We start from the raw sequence: 19155 nt of genomic DNA, 5'->3' as shown, positions 1-19155 counted from the left end.
CCGAGCCAGGCCAGGGAGAACCGTGCTCGGGGACGGTCTTCCTCCTCCCGCCCCTGCGACCGCGCATCCTGAACCCTGACGGGCGGCACAGCTGTGCTCTGTCACGACCAGCCACTGTCTCCTTGTGAGGACCCGAGGAACAAAATAAGTACTTTTTGGAAACTATTTCCAGTGACTGGTCAGGCCAAGGCGTTCTTTTAGGACAAACAAATGTAATTCAGAATAACAACAACTGAGCTGACACATCCCAGACAGGACTCTGGGCCCACAGACATGTTCGTGGATCGCTGGCACCTTCAGTGAGTGAGACACGTAGGTCTGGAGATTCCCAAGAATGCCTGGCACCCTGCCCTTCAGGGCCCATGACGTCCTGTCCACAGGGGACTTGGGGCCCTCCCGGGACAATGTGCACAAAAGGTGGACATTTTACCTAATCCCAGCTGCACTCCAGTGAAATGAACGCAAGTGCTTTCTCCTCTCTTGGCCTTGACCGCCAGGGGCTGGCGGATGACAAGTGGAGACCAGCCCTCCACTTCCCCCGAGAGGGACATCATGGCAGCCCCACGGGCAGGGGGCTGAATTGCTCACAGACCAGGGGAACGCCACAAGAGGCCCCCGAAAGTGCCCGGGGGAGGCCTCTCCGTCCCCGGCTTCACTCACTCGGTTCCCAGAGCCTGTGTGCATTTCCAGTCCCAAGAGAGGCCTCACTGTGGTGGCGCCTGGTGCTGGATGCCACGGGGGAGTGTGAGCCTGGCGGCCCCTTCTTGGGCATGCCCCACGCACACGTGCCTTTTCAACCCTCGGAGGCACTGGCAGAAGAGAGACCTGTCAACCCTTACGCAGCTTTCCCCCCTCACCAGCCACAGAACCCCATTCCGCCTGCGCAGGCCCCACTGCTGTCCCAGGACAGCAGCACCCGCGGGGCACCCTGGAACCGGCTCTCCCTGGGGGCTCATGCTGCTGTCCTCTGACCTCTCAGTACTTCTCCCACCTAAGCCTGACCCCCGGAAGATCCCGAGCCACCCGCTGTGGGAGAAGAGTGTGGGAGTGGGAATGACTCTCGAGTCAGCCTCATCCCGGCCTCACTGGAAGGCAAACTCTTCGCCATTCACCTTCGGGGAGTCCCAGCTTCTTCCCAAAGCGAAAGTGAGCCAAGAAGATTGATGCTCCAGCCTCCAGGATCTCCCGGGCTGAGACTGGTGCTTAATGCGTCCTGAATGCGCCCCTCAGTTCATTAAAATGCCGTTAGCCTGCGGGTTAGAGGCCCGGGAGTGGGTCTCAAATGTAATCTGAAGCCTTGGAAATGACTTATTGGGCCACTAATTGATCCTGGGAACAACCGCTCTCCTTTTCCTCCCCTCCCAGGTGAACCAGGAACTGCAGGCAGGATCGTCACTGCAGGTAGGCAGGCCCTGTGCTGTGCGCTCTCAGGTCCTGGGCACCTGCCCTGGCTCTGCCTCCGCCCCCTCAGGAAGCGCCAGTCTGTGAACATGGTGCTTTGGGCAGGATGCAGTGCAGGGCCCTTCCCGTTGGCAGCAAGGTGGGGTGGGGGGTGTGGAGTTTTGAAGCAATGAGAGCAAGAGGCGCTGACTCGGCCCACCCCCCAGCCTGGCCTGGGTCCCAGTGCCTCTGAGCCAGAAGAGTGTGGTTCAGTGCTCCATGCATCTTCTGTTTTCAGAGGGGTCGTCGACTCTCACTGTCCCAGGTCCCCCGGGACCTCCTGGACCCATGGGACCCCCGGGACCTCCAGGTATCCCAGGTCAGTCTGTTTTCTTGCTTTGCTCCCAAATCAGCAGCAGGCCTAGGTTGCATCTGACTAAGTCAGTGTTGGCTCAAATCCCGAAACCCAGGGCAGGACCCCGGAGGGGGGCGGGGGCGGGGAGAGTAAGCCCACTCCCAGGCAGCCCCGCACAGGCCGGCTTCACTTCTCCAGACCCCGCAGCACTGTGAGGGGCTCCAGCTTGTAAATGACTTGCCCAAGGTGGCTCAGCTGACACGCAGCAGAGCCAGGATCTGGCCCGAGCCCTTCTGCCTCCAGAGCCAGTGTTTGATGCCTGGTTAGAGCCCTCCGTCTGTGAATCGTTTCCTCTCGGAAAACAGTTGGATAACAGGCATCGAGGGCAACAAAAATGCTAGGGATCTGTTTGAAGAAAATATCCCCAAATTGTCCAACAAAAATGAAACTGTTACAAAAATATGAGGACTTAAAAGAAAGTCATTAGGAGATAACAGTGGTATTTGAAAGAGCAGAATGTTCATTAAGTGTGCTCTGTGGCTGCAACGGTATTTTTACAAGATGCAAGAAATGCCGTAAAGAAATAAAATGTTACAAGTTAAAGAATTACAGGTGACACTTTGCTCCTATTTTTCCAAAAAGCCTGTTATTTTGTAGCTTAGATGGGTTTGAACAGGGCAGGTTCACTTCTACGCAAACATTTTCCAATGAATATGTTGGAAGTTTTTTGGGAGGTTTGTGGCAACCTGAAAAAACTCACAAACAAACCTTGTGATTTTCCTAATAACATTTTCTTTCCCCTCTAGCCTGCTTTATTGTACGAATATAGTATAGAGTACATATAACACATAAAATATGTGTTAACTGACTGTTATTGGTAAGGCTTCCAGTCAACAGCAGGCTTTTAGTATAGATTTTTTGGCAAGTCAAAAGTTATACACAAATTTTCAGCGACGCAGAGGGTCAGAGCCCCAACCCCCATGTTGTCAAGGGTCAACTGTATCTATTCTTTAATTACTAAAAATCGTCCACATGTGAACGAAGCACATGGTTTAACATGACCAATGCAAGTGCGGACCAGCCTTTCCTCCCGACGAGCTCTAGTGAGACAGGGGCAAGGGGGGTGTTTAGAAGCCCCTCGTCATTGAAGGACGGTGTCCGAGAGGGCAGTCCGGCCCATCCCAGGGGCCCCGCACTGGGCAGAGGAATTCTCACCCGAATGGGCCCCCGGGCTGGCCTCCAACTGCGTATGGCCCTCCGATAAGCAAGCTGACCTCTGGGCCACTGTTCCGTGGCTTGTGGGGAAGCTATGTGTGTGCCCGGACTTGCATTTCCCTCAGCACTTTCTAGAACTGTGACCCTAGAGACGTGACAATGCCCTTTCTTCCCCAACCCCATTTCCAGGCCCTATCGGCCCAGCTGGTCTCCCAGGACAGCAAGGTATGTCATGCCCGAGAGGATGCCAGACTGTGGCCTCAGTCGGGAGGGACTTGGGCCCCAGGCTGTACATGAAGCGAGAGATGAGCCTTTGGGGTGGGGGTGGGGAGGGGGGGACGGTCCTGCATCGGGGGCTTTGCGAAGCCTCAGCGGCAAGAGGAGACAGACACCTGCTCTCACCCCCTCCCTTGTGTCCGAGGAAGCAGGGGTCCACGGGACAGGGGATGGCAGCTCTGTGGCCACCGGGTCAGGGTCAAGCTCAGCTATGTTCACAGGCCTCAGGCCTCTTGTGACCCGACCTTAAGAACTGTGCCACCACTTAGAGATCTACCCAAATACCAAAACAAAACAAAACAGTCAGGTTTAGGGAAAGCCAATGCGCCCCTCCCGGGGTGTGTCTCCCCAGCAGGAAAGTTTGCAGTCGCTCTGGCCTGCCATGCCCCAGGAGCCTGGGCTGCTGGGGCGCCCACTCTAACTCCATGTCTCCCCACAGGCCCGCGAGGCGAGCGAGGGCTCGCTGGTGAATCGTTCGTCAGCAGCAGCTCCATCTCCGAGGTCCTCTCTGCTCGTGAGTGCCCCATGTTCTCCAGGGCCCGTGATGTAGGGGGCGAGAGTGGGAGAGGGGTCAGCACCCCGGGGCCTGTGGTAGCTACACCAGCATGTCATCCGGAGCCCCGGATGTGGGTGAGGATGATAAGCAGTTCCTCTGCAATGCCATGCCAGCTGAGACCGAACAGCAAGGGCTTTGTCAGCTGCGGCAGGGGGCGGGGGGTGATTCACTGGGGATGGGGCAGCTGTCAGAGAGGTTCTCGGACGCCAGGGGCACCAGGGGCACACAGACCCTGGGTCCAGGGGACCCAGACACTGTTAGTGTCGCTGGCAGGAGGACTGCCTCCCCCACCCCCTGGGATCGGTGACAAGGGTCTATAGGTTTTCAGCCTCAGGCTTGAGCAGGGAGGGCAGACTGCCAGGCCCTTGTCCTTTAAAGAGCCCAGGCAGCGAGGACGCTGGGCCTCTACCTCAGCACCTGAGCACCTGGCCAGCCCTGGTCCAGCGGTCATAGGCGCAAGACATGCCATGGCATCTCACTGAGTCTTCGCAAGGCCCCTGTGACACAGGCCTTATGCCTCTGGTTTACAGAGGAGGAAGCTGTTGCTGACGAAGGTTGAGAACTGGCCAAAGTCATCAGCCAGAGGTGGTGGAGCAGGGATTTGAACTCAGGCTCTCTGACACTGAAGCCATGTTCTTACCCATCACTCATTACACCTGCATTAGCTCTCAGGGAGTTTGACTTTAGCCCTGCCCTGCCTCTGAGCAGGGGCACTCCTAGCAGAGGGGGTGCTTGAGGGTTGTGCACCACGACCCAGGGCCTGATGTGTGGGGTGTAAGCATAGCCTGCGGTGCTTGGCACTAATGATCTTGGCGAGGGGAGGAGGTGGCGGAAAGCAGCCCCATGTCAGCTTTTGCTCATTTCTGTTTTCTTCTCTCTGTAGAGGGTATTGATTTACAAGGTCCTCCAGGCCCACCTGGACCACCTGGGCCACCAGGTGAGCATCTCAGGGATCTTTGGAAGGAGGGGAATTGTGGGGCACAGGAGACTCAAGGACTTAGTAAGGAAGCCAGGTCCTGCCCCTTCCTCATCCTCTCCTGCGGGCCCTTCCACTCCAGGCCCACCACAACCCCAAGGCCCAGCGGAGCGGGGACAAGACAATGGGGCCAGAGCTCAGGCTTCTTCTGGGCTGGCTCTTAGAAGAAAAGGGCTTTCCTGCCACGTCTCCTGAGCAGAGGGTTCTTGGCCCAGCTCTTGGCATGAATTAATCTTGTGGGCTCTCTTCTCTAGGGAAAGGCCTGCCAGGTCCACCAGGCCCACCAGGATCTCTCCGGGCCGACTCAGGTAATGCTGTGGAGTCAAGTCACACCTGTTCTCCACCTCAGCCCTAGCCCCAGTACCTTCTCTGGGCACAGGCATTCGGTCTTCCCGGCCTGCTCCCTTGCTTCCTCCTGACTTTCCACCAGGGTGTGGGCACATACATTCCATGCCACCTGCTGCAGGTATAGAGGGTAAATGATAACCCAGCTACCTGATATCCTAGCCTGAGGGAGGGAGCCAGTTCTGCCCTTGGGGAGATCTGGGCTGACTGGGAACACCTGGTTCCTGTCCTTGGGGAGCCCAGGTCTTGTGAAGTAGGCAGGACACATGTATATGAAATAAGTGCTGACAGTGCAACAAAAAAACATATGGCAATAGCTTTAGAGCAAATAGCCCAGAACTACTGCCTCATAGAAAATCCATCCATCCATCCATTCACCCAACCATTCATTCATCTAATCATCCATGTATCCACCCATCCATCCATCCACTTATCCATTCATCCCATCATTCATTCATCTAACTATTTATCCTCCATCCATCCATCCATCCATCCATCCAAGCATCTGCCTACTTCTATCTATTCATCCATCCATATAACCAACCACTCAATAAATATTGATCGAGAATCTGCAGTGTGACGAATGCTGTGTTAGGTGCTGCTCCCTCACAGAATCATTGTGTCCACACTCAAAACTGTTTCTTTCCTCTGCAGAGAACTTCTTCCCCGGCCCTCCAGGCCCACCTGGTCCCCGAGGCCCTAAAGGTGACAGAGGTCAGTGAGCGAGCAGCCACGAAGGCAGCGAGGAGTAGGAGTAATGCTGGCTCCCGAAGCCTGACTAAGAGCAGCCTGCACTTATTGGTGCTAAAGCCTTGTGGGGAAGAGAAGGGGGAAGAAAGGAGAGGCTGCAGGGAGGAAGGGATGGGGATGTGGGGACACACACAGGCTCTGCCCAAAGGGAGCTTGTGATGTAGCTGCAGAGACAGACATGAAGCAATGGTTGAGCCACGTGCAGAGAAGGGGAGGTGATGCGAACCGGGCTTCTCGTTTCGGATTCCAGGTGATCCCGGATTCCCTGGCATCCTTGGTGGTCCCTCCCAAGGTAAGTACCATAGGTGACCAAAGTTCCTCTCCGCTTCTTCAAGCAAGGCTGCTTATGCTAATGAGAACAAGGATTCATTCATTCATTCATTCATTCATCCGTTCATCCGTTCATCCATTTCTCCATGATTCAATGTTGATTAGGTACTTTCCACACGCTAGGATCTCTGAGGGGCCTTAAGGAGTTTACATGTTAGTGGGGGCAGGAGGGAAGAACCCCGGCATGTAAAGATGACTAAAAATGCCAGCGACAGAAGGTGGGAGCTGGGGGGTGCGGGGGTGCAGAGACGAGGGAGACCCAGGCGGTGAGCCAGCTGCCGAAGGAGAGGAGGAGGGTCTGGCCTGGAGAGCTCCCACAGCTGTGCCCCTCGCAGACAGCGGCTGCTGCAGGCCCTCCTGTCCTCTTTTGCGGGGCCCTTTCTCTTTGCCACTGTCCTCTTTCTTCCACTGAGGAAGACCCCCTCTCCAGACTGTGGGAGCAGTGCCTGGGCCCCTCTGCGGGACCCTAGGGTAGAGAAACCCACTCAGAGGGCTTCCTTTCTTCCAGGGGGATCATCATCCAGCACCACGTTCATGCCGGGCCCGCCGGGCCCACCGGGGCCCCCTGGGCCTCCGGGCTCCATCAGCAGCTCGGGCCTGGAGATTCAACAGTACATCTCCGAGTACATGCAGAGTGAGTGTGGGGTCCGGCGGGCTGTGTGTGCGCACGTCTGTCCTGGGGGGGGGGTGGTGTCTGTACAGCCAGGCCCAGGTCTTCCTCCCCTGGAGCTGAGACAGCAGGTCCGTGAGCTCCTGCCTTCCAGCTGCCCACACAGATGACCCCAGCCTCACCCAGTGGAGACTCGCACACCCACACGCTTGTCCACATGCATATGCGGCCACACACTCACGCTCTCACGTGTGCACTCCCCTGGCCCCATCCCTGTGCTCTTCATGGACGTGTGTGATTCCCACAAATGTGGGCACCAGAGCTTTGTCAAATGGGTGGCTGACTAGAGTCTTCTTGTTGGTCTACAGCCCTCGAGTACTTCCTGACCCAGCGTATGCCTTGGTTTCTCCATCCGTAACAAGACCTCTAGGCTCCCTCCCGGCCCTGCCTTGGGCCTGCATGGGGCTGGGGCAGGGGCTTCATCAAGTGCTTCAGGTCCCCTCCATGAGGAGGATGTGCCCACTTGGGGACAGGCTTGACTTTGCTTTATTTCTTTGTTGGCAGGTGACAGTGTTAGGTCTTATATCTCTGGAGTCCAGGGTCCCCCAGGCCCTCCTGGTCCTCCCGGGCCTGTCACCACCATCGGGGGTGAGACTTTCAACTACGCAGAGCTGGCAAGCCTCGTCGTGAGCTACTTACAGGGTAAGCCTCTCCCGCGGCTGAAAGCTGTTGGCTTTTCCTGTCTTCTCGGTGTGATGTTCAAGTCTGAACCCCTGGTGATCGGGCCTCAAAAGGGGCTTGCTCAGATGAAGGGACACTGCAGAGCCACGTTCAGTGAGCCCTCTGGCTGTGTGTGACAAATGCGTCCTAGATGTGGGAAGCGGGATCCTTCGGGCCAGCAGGGTCTCTGAGGACTTAAAGCATGCTCCCAAAAACACTCCCATTTCTTATCAAACAAAAACAAAAATAACGCTTGACATTTTCATACTTTAAAAATAGCCTCCTTCTGCTCCTTCCATTCATCTCCCCTGAATGGAAGCAGCCAGTTGCCCAGGTCTTTGTGATTCTGGAGCAATGGGGCGTTGCTTCAGTGCAATTGGCAGGTAACCCCGGGTTTCCCCCCTGACAGCTTCAGGGCACAGCATCAGCTTGTCCGTCACGTCTGAAGACATCTTGGCTGCACTACAGCGTGAGTCTCCTGCAGTGGGCTGGCGGCGGCCCGTTTGCCTTCTCCTGACTGCCCTGGTCAGGCTCATCCTGTCCCTCGGACAAGCTTCGTGAGGGCTGCAAAGGGGAGGGGGTCCTTCAGGACAAGGAGCCATTCCCTCGAGGCTCCCAACCACTGACTGGAAAGGGGGCAGCAGTCCCCCCGCCCAGTGCCAGCCAAGCAGGCAGGCGCCCCTCCAGGTACCGATGAGCTCGCTGGAACCCCCATGGGCCTGAGAACTAGAGCCACACGTGTCTCTCGTCAGTCAGTCTGTGTGGGGAGAGCAGGCTGTGGCTGTCCTGGAGCCTGGGTGGTCCATGCTAACGCACCCTTTCCTTTCAGGGGATGACGTGCGTCAGTATCTACGCCAGTATCTCATGGGCCCCCGAGGTCCCCCGGGGCCACCAGGAGCCGGGGGAGATTGGTCCCTCCAGTCTTTGGACTACTCGGAGCTGAGCAATCGCATCCTCAGCTACATGTCGAGTGAGTGACTGTCCTTTGCAGGCTAGGGTGGTCAGGAGGGCCCGGGATGAGGACAAGGGAGCTGAACCTCCCCAAAACAGCCCACGGACCCCCTCCTGCCGGGCTCCACCAAACCTGGAGGGAGCGAGCTGTCTGCAGAGCTATTCAAACCCGTGGCCCCAGAGCAGGTCAAGGAGCCCGACCAGGGAAGCCAGGATGAGTGTCTTATGCACCGTCCTGCACAGAACTTGCACGCACCTCACCTCACGAACACATTCCTATACACACACTCACACATACACACTTCTTTACACACACATTTTTCTATACAGACAAAACACACATGCACACTTCTCTATACACACACCTCTATACACACATGCACACCTCTATACAGACACATGTCTCTATACACACAACTCACACACACACTTCTCTATACACACATGCACTTCTCTACACACCTCTATACACAACACACAAACTGCTCTGTACACACACTTCACACAAACACATGATATATACATGCACATACTCTACATACACAAGCACACCCAGCAGGATGAAGGGGGTGGGCCCTTCTTTGACCTCTGCTTTTCCCGGGACCCGGGGCCCCTCCTCCTTGGCGTCAGGACCCAGGATGGTATCTCTGCGTTCCTCTTTCTGCCGGTCCCTTCCCACTGCCTCTCTTTTCCCCGTCTTGCCTCCACTTCCATTTACACCGCTTCTGTCTGGCTTCCTCTCACAGGGGGCTTCCCGCTGCCTTTCCCTATCTGGTCTGAATCTATCACAACCTGGGATTTTGTTCCCCAGGTTCTGGAATCAGCATTGGTCTTCCTGGCCCCCCGGGGCCCCCTGGCTTGCCGGGAACATCCTATGAGGAGCTCCTCTCCTTGCTCCAAGGTAAGGCTGAGCAGGGAACACCTGTCCAAGCCATTTGAGATGGAAGGCAGAGCCCCTCGGTCCTGGCCATGACCAACTCCCCGCTTTTCCTTGGTTTCCAGGATCTGAATTCAGAGGCATCGTTGGGCCCCCAGGCCCCCCTGGGCCACCAGGGGTCCCAGGCAACGCGTGGTCCAGCATCAGCATGGAGGATCTCTCCTCCTACTTGCATAGTAAGGCATGGGGAGCAGGGGCAAGGGCAGAGGCCTGCAGCCTGGGTTTTAATAAGGGTAGCTGTGGCGTTGAATCCATTTACCTGTTACCCAGCCCTCCTGTAGCACGTACAGGGCTGGGCCCTAGGACCCTGGGGCCCTGGGGAGGGACATACGAGCTTTGAGGTGCTTGCAGCCCAGCAGCAGGCGAAGTAGGGAGAGACAGTGCACCCAGGGCAGCCCTCACTCAGAGAACTCACGAGCCAGTGAGCGTGGTGGTACCGGTGTGATTGGGAGCCAAAGCGGGGTTCCCACTCTCAGAGGCGGAGGGCTGAGGGGGAGGGACATGATCTGGGTTGAACATGGCTCTGAGTCGGGAGTGGGAGGGCCCCCATTCCCTGGCGGTGCTCTGCGTGTCAGCTGCTCCTTCCTCGCCCCAGCCTCTGCAAGAGGGACCACACGGGGCCCTGGGTGGGAAACTCAGTGTTCTCAGCAGGGTGATCTCTGATCTTTCTCTCTCTTGCCTCCCGCTCAGCTGCTGGCTTGTCCTCCATCCCAGGCCCCCCAGGCCCTCCGGGTCCCCCAGGCCCTCGAGGGCCTCCGGGTGTCTCAGGAGCCCTGGCAACCCACGCAGCTGAAAACACCGACAGCTTCCGAAGTGAACTGATTAGCTACCTGACAAGTAGGTGCCCTTGACATGGCTGTTGCTCATAGGCCCTTTTCATCCGCCTTGCTTCTCTCTGGGAGGGGAGCAGAAGGCAAAGGACCCTGGGAGACCAGTATGTGAGAGCCACCAGCCCGGGAAAGTCCAGGGTCTTCCCGGCCAGTACAATCCTGCTGATGGGCAAGTGCCTTGAAGTTCCTTACACATCCGGCTTAGGAGTGTTGACCCTGAGAGAGACCCCTTAACTCCCACTGCTTCCTCTCCACCCAGACCTGAGCTCCCACTCACGCGGCTTCCCCTCCACAGGTCCTGATGTGCGCGGCTTCATCATGGGTCCCCCGGGCCCTCCTGGGCCCCAGGGACCGCCCGGAGACAGCCGCCTGGGGTCCATGGACGGCTCCTACAGCCGGAGCAGCAGCTCCTCGCAGAGCTCGTCGGTCAGCCGGGACACGTCCTACAGCTCTTCCATGGGCTTAGGAGGGTCCAGCGGAGGCTCCCTGGGTGAAGGGGGAGGCTTTGGCTCAGACCTCGGCCTGGGCCAAGGCTACGGGACAGCAGGAGGTGGCATGTATGGTGGTGACGGCAGACTGTTCGGGAATGGCCTTGCTGGAGGTCTGGATTACAACGAGCTGGCTGTCCGGGTGTCGGAGAGCTTGCAGCGTGAGTCGGGAGACGTGGGCCCAGTGCTGTGGGGGGAGTGGGAGCACGTGAGCATCTCCACATCTGGGCCCCGGAAACCCCCCTCCTGTTTTCGGGGCGCCCAGGCTGTGAGCCCCGCAGCACTGCAATCAGGACCAGGGACTGAAGACAGGAGACCCCAACCTAGTTTTCTCCCTGCTTGGTTCAAGGGCCCCCAGTCAGGCCTGGACCCTCTGCTGCAGGGGACAGAGAATGCTGGGGTCTCTGCACTTTGCATTGCACTAACTGGTGTGGGTCTCAGAAGTCTTTGTGACTGCGACAGTTTCTGCTGGGGCTGAGGGGAGGTGCTGGGTAAGAAACCCTCCCTCCCTGCAGCTTGTCAGCGCGGCTATGCAGGCAAGCAAGCGCCTCTGATGAAAGTCTGCTGCGCCTGAGACTGGCACCCCTCCCCAGGGCACGACAAGGATACTGCAGGGCTTCCCTGTCACCCGACCTAGTCTCTGTGCACTGGGACCTGGCTCCCCACGGTGAAGAGTGTGCCCCCACTTCCGTGTTTCACAGGTCAGGGCCTGCTGCAGGGCATGGCCTACACCGTCCAGGGCCCACCAGGCCAGCCTGGGCCCCAGGGGCCGCCTGGCATCAGCAAGGTCTTCTCTGCCTACAGCAACGTGACCGAGGACCTCGTGGACTTCTTCCGAAGTAAGGGCCTCCCCAGATCGCTTTCCCAGCACGGAACTTGCCGCACAGTCTCCCTTGGAGCCTGCCCCACAGAGACCTGTCCCCCAGAAAACCTCATTGTTAACACTCAAGATGCTTACAATCTGACAGATTCTGAACTTCGTTTTCCTCTTCCAAGCCCAAATTCTACCACTACCTAACTGTGTTACTTTGAACTACCCTGTTATCTCCCAGCTTCAGGGGCACTGCTAGTCTTATGGCCAATTTTTCCCCTTGCAGCTTATGGAGCCATTCCAGGACCCCCCGGGCAGAAGGGAGACATGGGCTTCCCGGGACTCAAAGGTAAGTGGTGGCAGGCAACAGCCACCAGGATCCTGCATAACAAGCTCGTGTGGAAAAGCAGCCCCGTGCCGGTGCTGTGCTGGGCTCCGTGCCACTCCTCCAGGCCCCACGCTCCTGGCGTATGCTGCATCTCTCTCTCCTCCTAGGTCAGAGGGGCCCCGCTGGGCCACCTGGCCAGCCTGGGCCACCCGGCCCTCGAGGGCACAAGGGAGAAAAAGGAGACAAAGGTAAGCCTCCGCTGCCACAGCTTCTGGAGTACTGAGAGGCAGGAGATTCGTTCCATAGCAAGCCTGAAAAATCCAGGCAAATGCCCATTACTAAAGGCAGAGCCTGCCAGCAGTGCAATTCGCGTAACAATCAGACAGCTGGGGAGAGACGAAGGAGGGCGCCAATGCAGGGAGGAACAGGAGGACCGGTCTGGTAGTCAAATAGGGTAAACCATTTAAATAAATGACAGCCTTACAAGAGTTTATCTTTCAAGCCGGTTAAAGGACCCACAGGCCACAAGATATTTTTTGACTTCCTAACTTCCATTCTCTAACTTCCAGGCGACCAAGTCTACGCCAGGCGAAGAAAGAGAAGTATCGCCACCAAACCATGAGCTGCCCTTGGCAGACCAGCCCCCAGACCAGTTCTCCCAACGGCTCCTGGTGCTCTTCGGTCACAATCTCTCTGAGGGGTGAAAGCTGGAGTCCCAATATCCTACTGACAACAGCAGAGCCAAATAGTCAGCTAGAACACTTACTGTAGTCTGAAACGATATATACACACATAAATAATTCAAAGACACGCGGTCGAACAGCGTGGCTGGGCAGACCTGAGTAGTTGCAGTGCTGTGGTGGGAGACTGACGCCTCGGCTTTCTAGCCCAGAGCCCTGGGCTGCTTCCCCACTTAGTGCAGACCCTAACCTAGCGAAGCCAGGTACATAGAAGTTGGCTCGGGAGTCCTTGAGCTTTGCCTAAAAAAATGAGCTCAGAAAAATGGCAGATGGGGTGGGGGATGGGAGGGGGGCACCTTCCTGGGGTAACACTTGGTGGGGGTATGTTCCAGCTAACGCTTTAAAGCTGTGCTATCAGCTCCTTCCTCCCCTGATCACTCCGCATTCTCTAGTCACAGAAGAGTTGGCTAACAAGCAACTCTTGCAACTGAAAAGTTAGGAAATTCACTTCCTCTGAAGGTGGCGACAGGGTTTCTTTCTAATAGTTTTTTCTCTCTACACACCATATTCCCACTTGCTTAGAAAGTCTGTTGGACTGTGGCTATGACCTGTATCCACAGGACTGCAGCAAACAGAAAAGGGAGGGCAAGGGAGAGCAGGAGAGGGAAATAGCAATCCTGCTGCTGGGAAAGACGTCACCTCTGTTCTGCACTTAGGGAACGGCACTGGGTACTGGGCGCAGTTTTGAAAGCACTTTTCAATGTCTAAAAACATTAATGTGGTCTATTTGATAAAGTCATTTCAAATGTAAAATTTCCAATTAAAGGACTTTTCCCCCTTTTTTAATATCATGTGTAATCTGATTCATCTGACCAAAGTTAAGAAAAAAAAAGAAAGAAAATACTTTAGGTTTGACTCTGACACTACTGCACACACAATATTCTGGGACACAGTTTCCGGCATTTTGTTAAATCACTGAGATCGTTATAGACAGACCTTTTTATCTGTAACTAATAGTTCAATTTAGGCAATCGCAATGCATACACATAAGTCACTTGAAATAAGCATATACACAACAGATGAACAACAGAATTGTTCTCAATTCATGTAGTGATTTACCCTGGGGCAAAGTAATTATAATTACAGAGCAAATAATATGGAATACCAAAGTGCCTATGAAGAAAAACACACAAACATCAAATGCCCCACAGAAACGCAGAGTAAAATCAGACGTGCAAATTCAAAAGAGGCTAACTTTTGAATTTGTTACAAACTGTGACACTCAATTGCTGGACAATTTGAAGTGGAGTTCAATGAAATCTTCTGTACCTCTGTTCTTCTAAAAGACTGGATTGCTTATTTCTCATGTGGCCTCTCCCAGCTATCTCACAAACTACCCTGGGAAAAAACACAACGCCTAACTCCACACCACCAAACAGCTGGCAGCAACCACCAGCCACGCACCACGCACTCCCCACGGTCTGTTTGCCTCCTCTGTCGTGTCCCATCAGTACCTGCTCTGAATCAATGTAGGAGCTCTGAAAAATGAGTCCAAAAGGCTTCCAGAATTTCAAATAACTTCTAACTTCCTAATGAAAACTCACTGCATATAATAAATGACTACACTGTGCCTTCTTAATGTTTCAGTTTTACCTAGAGTCTGAGTCTCTTTAGTCTGGTAATAGTTTCTAAGGCTCAAGTATTCTATCCCCTTTGATGATACTCGCTCGATTAATTAGACGTGAGTTTTCCCCCACTTACCTTTCTAAGCTATCCAAAAGTCTCCTGAGTTCTAAGGCCACGTGAAATGGGTGAAAGGACAGAACCCAGGAAAAAAATGGGCAGATATGTCCTGAACTGGATGGCAATGACTCGGAGCCTCTTATATTTGTATTAAAAAAAAAAAAAAGAGGATTGGGGTTAAGAATAAGCTCGACAGTGTACAATGGTCCTGGATTAGAAGTGACATGCTTTGCCTCTCTCCAACCAAGAACACTTGCAAACGATCTGCCTAGTGTCTACTAAAACGTGTATGAACATTATGAATCAGGCTAGTTTTAGCAAAAGTGAGGTCACATGGCTTTGTGAAATGTTTGGTGAGAATAATATATGCCAAGGGAAAAAAAGAAATAAAAAAATATATACACACATATGTTGGTGGAAATATGTAAAGCCCCGCTACTTAAGACTGAAAGGGTCAGCAGGCCTGGAGGACTGCAATTGTCAAAATACAACCAGGACCCAAAAAGCTGCAAGATGTTCTCATGCATGACAATTCAGTTCCAATGGTTCTCAATGAAAGACTGCTTCTCAACACAGATTAAGAAATAACTTTATTGTTCATTTGTCAATCCCATGATTGAAAAGACACATTGCTCCCAAATAGACAAGAGGCATGATCTGAAACAAAGTTCTTTCTGAAAACTCGGCTTGTGAAGTTATTACACTGCAAATCAGAGGATCACAGAAAGCTGCAGCCAACATTTAAAACTGGTGTAACATTCTACCCAAAGCCTAGAAGCAGAAATTTTAAAGCTGTATCAGAACCATGTCAGCCACAGAAAAGCGACAATAGAGGCATTAACTGTTGTGTCCTCAACTTAAGAAAAGCATTTAAAATATCCCATTTCCTATAAAAGATCATTTCCCAGAAAAGAATTGATTTATTTAATCAGAAGACTATTAGAACTAGAACTAACTCTCCTCTTTCATCTCAGTTCTAGGTTTTCCTTTAATCAATACTATCTCTAGCTAATCATTTGACAGAATTTGGCTTCTCAGAAGAGACTTTGTCATTTAAGCACAGTGTGGAATGGGAAAGAGTGTGTAGTTACAAAGGAACTGAAAAGAGTACAAAAGACAGTCACTTCTGAAACTCGCTGATGCTCAAGAAATCAGAGACCCTCCATTAGAGTGGGTCTCGTATGCCTGAGAGCTTTGTGCTTGAGGAAACACTACTTAGAGGTAGCTCTGGTTCTGGTTTATATTTAATTACAATTTGCTGTAACCTGTCAGAGGAGAGTTCTAATATTTTCAGCCAAGTATAAGCACTCAATTTCTTCCTTACCCACCCTATAGCTTCCCCACAGAAAAGGGTAAGAAAAAGCTTAATTGTGACTCTATACAGAATAGCAGCTAATTCAGCAATTCGCTCCCAACTACGGATTGACAGGACGAAGAAAGGCAACCTGGTGCGACGAGCTCTGAGAGCTGGGCCTGCGGAAGCGTGGCGGTCTGGTGTATTCACAGCACACAGGGAGAAGGGGGTGAGTCACCAGGGTACACACGTGAAAAGTTTCTTTTACGCATTTCATAGCACATTCTGCCACAGCAACAAGGTCCAAATCAGGAATGGATCTGACTGCACTCTTGGATATCAAAGAAGGCCGCGCCCCTCCCCCACTCCCCACCTATACTTCATGCAAGCAAGACCACTATCATCTACTGGAACAGAGGGCCTAAGAAGTGTGCAGGGACGGTCTGTAACAAAACACTTTTTCAAAGTATTTATGTAACTTTAAGTATTAAAATGAATGCTTCGCCTCTGCATATTCTCATTTTGTAGTCCTGCGGCCGCAAGAACACGGTCACGTTTGAAAGAGGACGCGAGCGGAAACACTGGATCCAAGGGCGGTGTTGAGGGGGATGCGGCAGTGGGCGAGGGGCTCCTCCGAGCCTCTTTCCTCCACTCAACACGCTGAGTGTCAGGTTGAAAGAAATAAAAAGACTCAAATATTCAGATCAAATAAGATTATGTGCCACAAACTAGCACTCAAAATATCATTAAAATGATACTGAAAAAGTCACTGCCTAAAGTGTTAAGTTTTTAAAAGCCAATAACCTGAAAATTTCAAAGAAAGTGGTTTGAGAACCTTCCTCTCCTCTCCCTCTTAAAATAAATCATTAAATACACTAAGTAACTTTATACTGTCATTTTTATCATAATATAAACAATTTCCATCATCATCCTGAATATTACTTTATAAAGATATATTTTTTAAAAGGCTTTCACAACATTTTTCAACCCAGCATTTGAGAATAAAGCATTAAAGGAGTTTTGTATACAGTAACACATTCATGTGGTAAGTGTATGAATTTACAACCATACATAATATATGTATATATATATATTTATATAAAAAACAAACTTGGCCAGAAGTTAAGGCTACCTACAAAGTTGTCCAAGTAAATTATACTTGTCAAAACAATTACAAAATGAAAATCACACATGCATTTAAATCATCTAAACCATTGACGAAATAAGGTTCAGTATTCAAAGTTTTCAAATTAACTGCAAGAAAGTGCTACAGATATTTACATTTTCTTAATATGACAAGTGTTCCCACAGTTACATTTAAAATTTTCACCAGCATCAAATGTAATATAACAAAAACTGAAGCCTGTACGAGTTGGTACCTAGTACTCTTGAGAGAGAACAGGCTGATGGCGGGCAGCAAGCGTCACTGACAGATGTGCCGTCTCACGTGCCACAGTGCAGTTCGTGCGTGACACTGTCCGGCCCAACACGTGCTTGAAATTCGAAGCCTCAAGAGGGACTAAGAGTGAGCATTTCATTAATAATTACACATATCAGCAACCACATGATAAAGGATTCTGGCTTTTCCCACTCAGACCAAAGTAAATAATTTAAACATAGAACAAAATAAAACCAAAATATAAATGACTTTATTTCAAAACAACTAAGTCATTTCCAACATTTGCCTATTTTAATTTTTTTTTTTAAAAAGTATTCTGAACAAAAGCCTCTTTTAAGATCTATTTCAGAAAATACATTTATAAATATAACTCAGAGCCAGCAGGCCTCTGACAGAGTTTTCAATGAACAGAATTTGCTAAGATGGGAGAAGTCATTTAACCAGCTTATGTATTATTTTAGGTGGGATAGCTAACTCTCTGTTTCTTTTAATTTGTTAGGTTTTACATTTCCAATTAGAACATCTAAAAGCTACTTTTTTCCCATTGTTCCCAATTTTGCACAACATGTTTTAGAATGAAAATTTCTATCAAATGGTAATAGAAGCAAGATTTAAAAAACAATAATACTTAATGCTAAGGATGTTTTGCTGAGTCAAACAAGGAAACCCTTTTTTAGACTCAATTAAAGTTTAGTGTTTTAGGCACTGTCTTAATAAAACTAGCACCCCTGAATATTAGCTCATGCCTAAACAGGTAATTATTTAGACAGATTACTGAAATAATTTTTCTCTTTTAAAAGACTTTGTTGCTATTTAAAGATAAAATAGATGTATTTAATAAATCAGTATCATATTTTGAGCAACTCCTAGCGTTTTCATGAGAGTTGATTTACCAAAAGAAAGTTGCTCCAACTCTCCACACAGCAGAGTTTCAACTACAGAATTCAGGCATCATTGAGAAAAACCAATATTTACTAATATTCAGTGACATAACAGGTTTTTTAAAAAATAACTTTAATCATTATATCTCTCAAGATTTTTTTAGGTAACAGTGTCTAAAGAACACAATTTTTAAGATTAATATACAAAATCACCTTAGGGAATTACTGCAAGATGCTATATGCCAACGCGGCCCGGCATCTGTCTTAGCTCCTTGCCCTCCATCTTTGCTAAACAAACACGACAAACACACAAAAACCACCCAGAAGGTGAGGCAGATGATTGTCTTCGTGCACCCTCTAATGCGGACTGTGGCAGAAGATGAAGAGAACAAAATGACATATTCTAAAAGCCAAACCAGACCACAGGATGCTTCCCACTGTTACGATCCAGTGGAATGCAAGCTAGGAATAGGATAGAATTTGGAAATCCGACTCTGTGTTGATGGGTTAAGGCATTCAGACTCCCCGGTCATTTTAAAGAACACTTCCTGCTCCTGCAGCTTCCTGGCAAACTCTTCCTCCAGTGTCTTAAAATAAAAGAAGAAAAAAGAAAATCACGTACTAGTGTTACAAACAGAATTTATTCTGACAGCAAGATAAAGCTCTTTTCCCCCAACACTTTCCCTGTGTATTATCCTGCAGGAGGCCAGACTGCTCAAAAGCTAAGATTAAAGGCTGTGCACAGCCCTGGGATCAAGTCCTGGTTCAGCCACAATAACATCTAACTTGGGTCAACCACTTACTTGTCCTGTATTACAGAGGTCATTTCACTCTGCTGCTATAAATAGGGGTGACGCCACCTACCGCACTGGCTTCCATGTGAGGGTTAAATGTGACAAGGACGTACTTAACACATATTAAGTACTCAACAGACTGCACCTACTATTAACTATTATCTGTCACTCCCAATGGAACTTACCATTTTCTATATTTTATTTTGACTATTGATGTGCCTGTCTTTTCTCCCACACTGGACTATATGTTGTTTGAAGGTAAAACCTAAACCAGATTCACCTTTACATCCCCACAACATGGAGCAAATGTAAGTGCTGGATAAACAGGTGAAGTACCAATGGCTCTGGGGACAAGTGATTCAGGGATGAGTGTGGCTGGAGAGGTACAAGCAAAGTCTAGAAGAAGGCGGGAGGATACAAGAAGGTTTCTCAGAAGAAATGAAGCCTGGCTCAGTCTTGAAGGAAAGCTAAAAAGATGAGACAGGACAGGGTGGCACGCACACGAA

The 19155-nt window shown here is 51.2% G+C and overlaps 2 protein-coding genes across 4 annotated transcripts in view; one reads left to right on the top strand and one right to left on the bottom strand.

Annotated features, from left to right (window-relative positions):
• Positions 1-13384, top strand: part of COL17A1 (collagen type XVII alpha 1 chain) — a 49159-nt gene extending 35775 nt beyond the window's left edge. The window contains exons 34-53 of one of the 2 annotated variants that reach the window (XM_036027259.1): positions 1366-1401; positions 1679-1759; positions 3140-3175; positions 3666-3740; positions 4666-4719; positions 5013-5066; positions 5758-5808; positions 6104-6145; positions 6692-6817; positions 7358-7495; positions 7923-7982; positions 8343-8483; positions 9276-9365; positions 9467-9577; positions 10092-10238; positions 10527-10880; positions 11421-11558; positions 11817-11879; positions 12026-12106; positions 12428-13384. In XM_036027259.1, coding sequence (XP_035883152.1) covers positions 1366-1401; positions 1679-1759; positions 3140-3175; positions 3666-3740; positions 4666-4719; positions 5013-5066; positions 5758-5808; positions 6104-6145; positions 6692-6817; positions 7358-7495; positions 7923-7982; positions 8343-8483; positions 9276-9365; positions 9467-9577; positions 10092-10238; positions 10527-10880; positions 11421-11558; positions 11817-11879; positions 12026-12106; positions 12428-12480 — 1931 coding nt within the window. In that variant the 3' untranslated portion in view covers positions 12481-13384. Of the gene's footprint in view, positions 1-1365; positions 1402-1678; positions 1760-3139; positions 3176-3665; positions 3741-4665; positions 4720-5012; positions 5067-5757; positions 5818-6103; positions 6146-6691; positions 6818-7357; positions 7496-7922; positions 7983-8342; positions 8484-9275; positions 9366-9466; positions 9578-10091; positions 10239-10526; positions 10881-11420; positions 11559-11816; positions 11880-12025; positions 12107-12427 lie in introns of both variants that reach the window. The other variant, XM_036027257.1, reaches the window with a different exon arrangement.
• Positions 13385-14853: 1469 nt separating this feature from the next.
• SLK (STE20 like kinase) overlaps positions 14854-19155 on the bottom strand; it is a 49199-nt gene continuing 44897 nt past the window's right edge. For both annotated transcript variants that reach the window (XM_028511651.2, XM_028511652.2), the window contains one exon: positions 14854-18442. In XM_028511651.2, the coding sequence (XP_028367452.1) occupies positions 18296-18442 (147 nt within the window). In that variant the 3' untranslated portion in view covers positions 14854-18295. The remainder of the gene's footprint in view (positions 18443-19155) is intronic.

Source organism: Phyllostomus discolor, chromosome 5 (assembly GCF_004126475.2).
Source record: "Phyllostomus discolor isolate MPI-MPIP mPhyDis1 chromosome 5, mPhyDis1.pri.v3, whole genome shotgun sequence".
Classification (NCBI taxonomy): domain Eukaryota; kingdom Metazoa; phylum Chordata; class Mammalia; order Chiroptera; family Phyllostomidae; genus Phyllostomus; species Phyllostomus discolor.
This window is presented reverse-complemented; position numbering and strand designations above follow the sequence as displayed.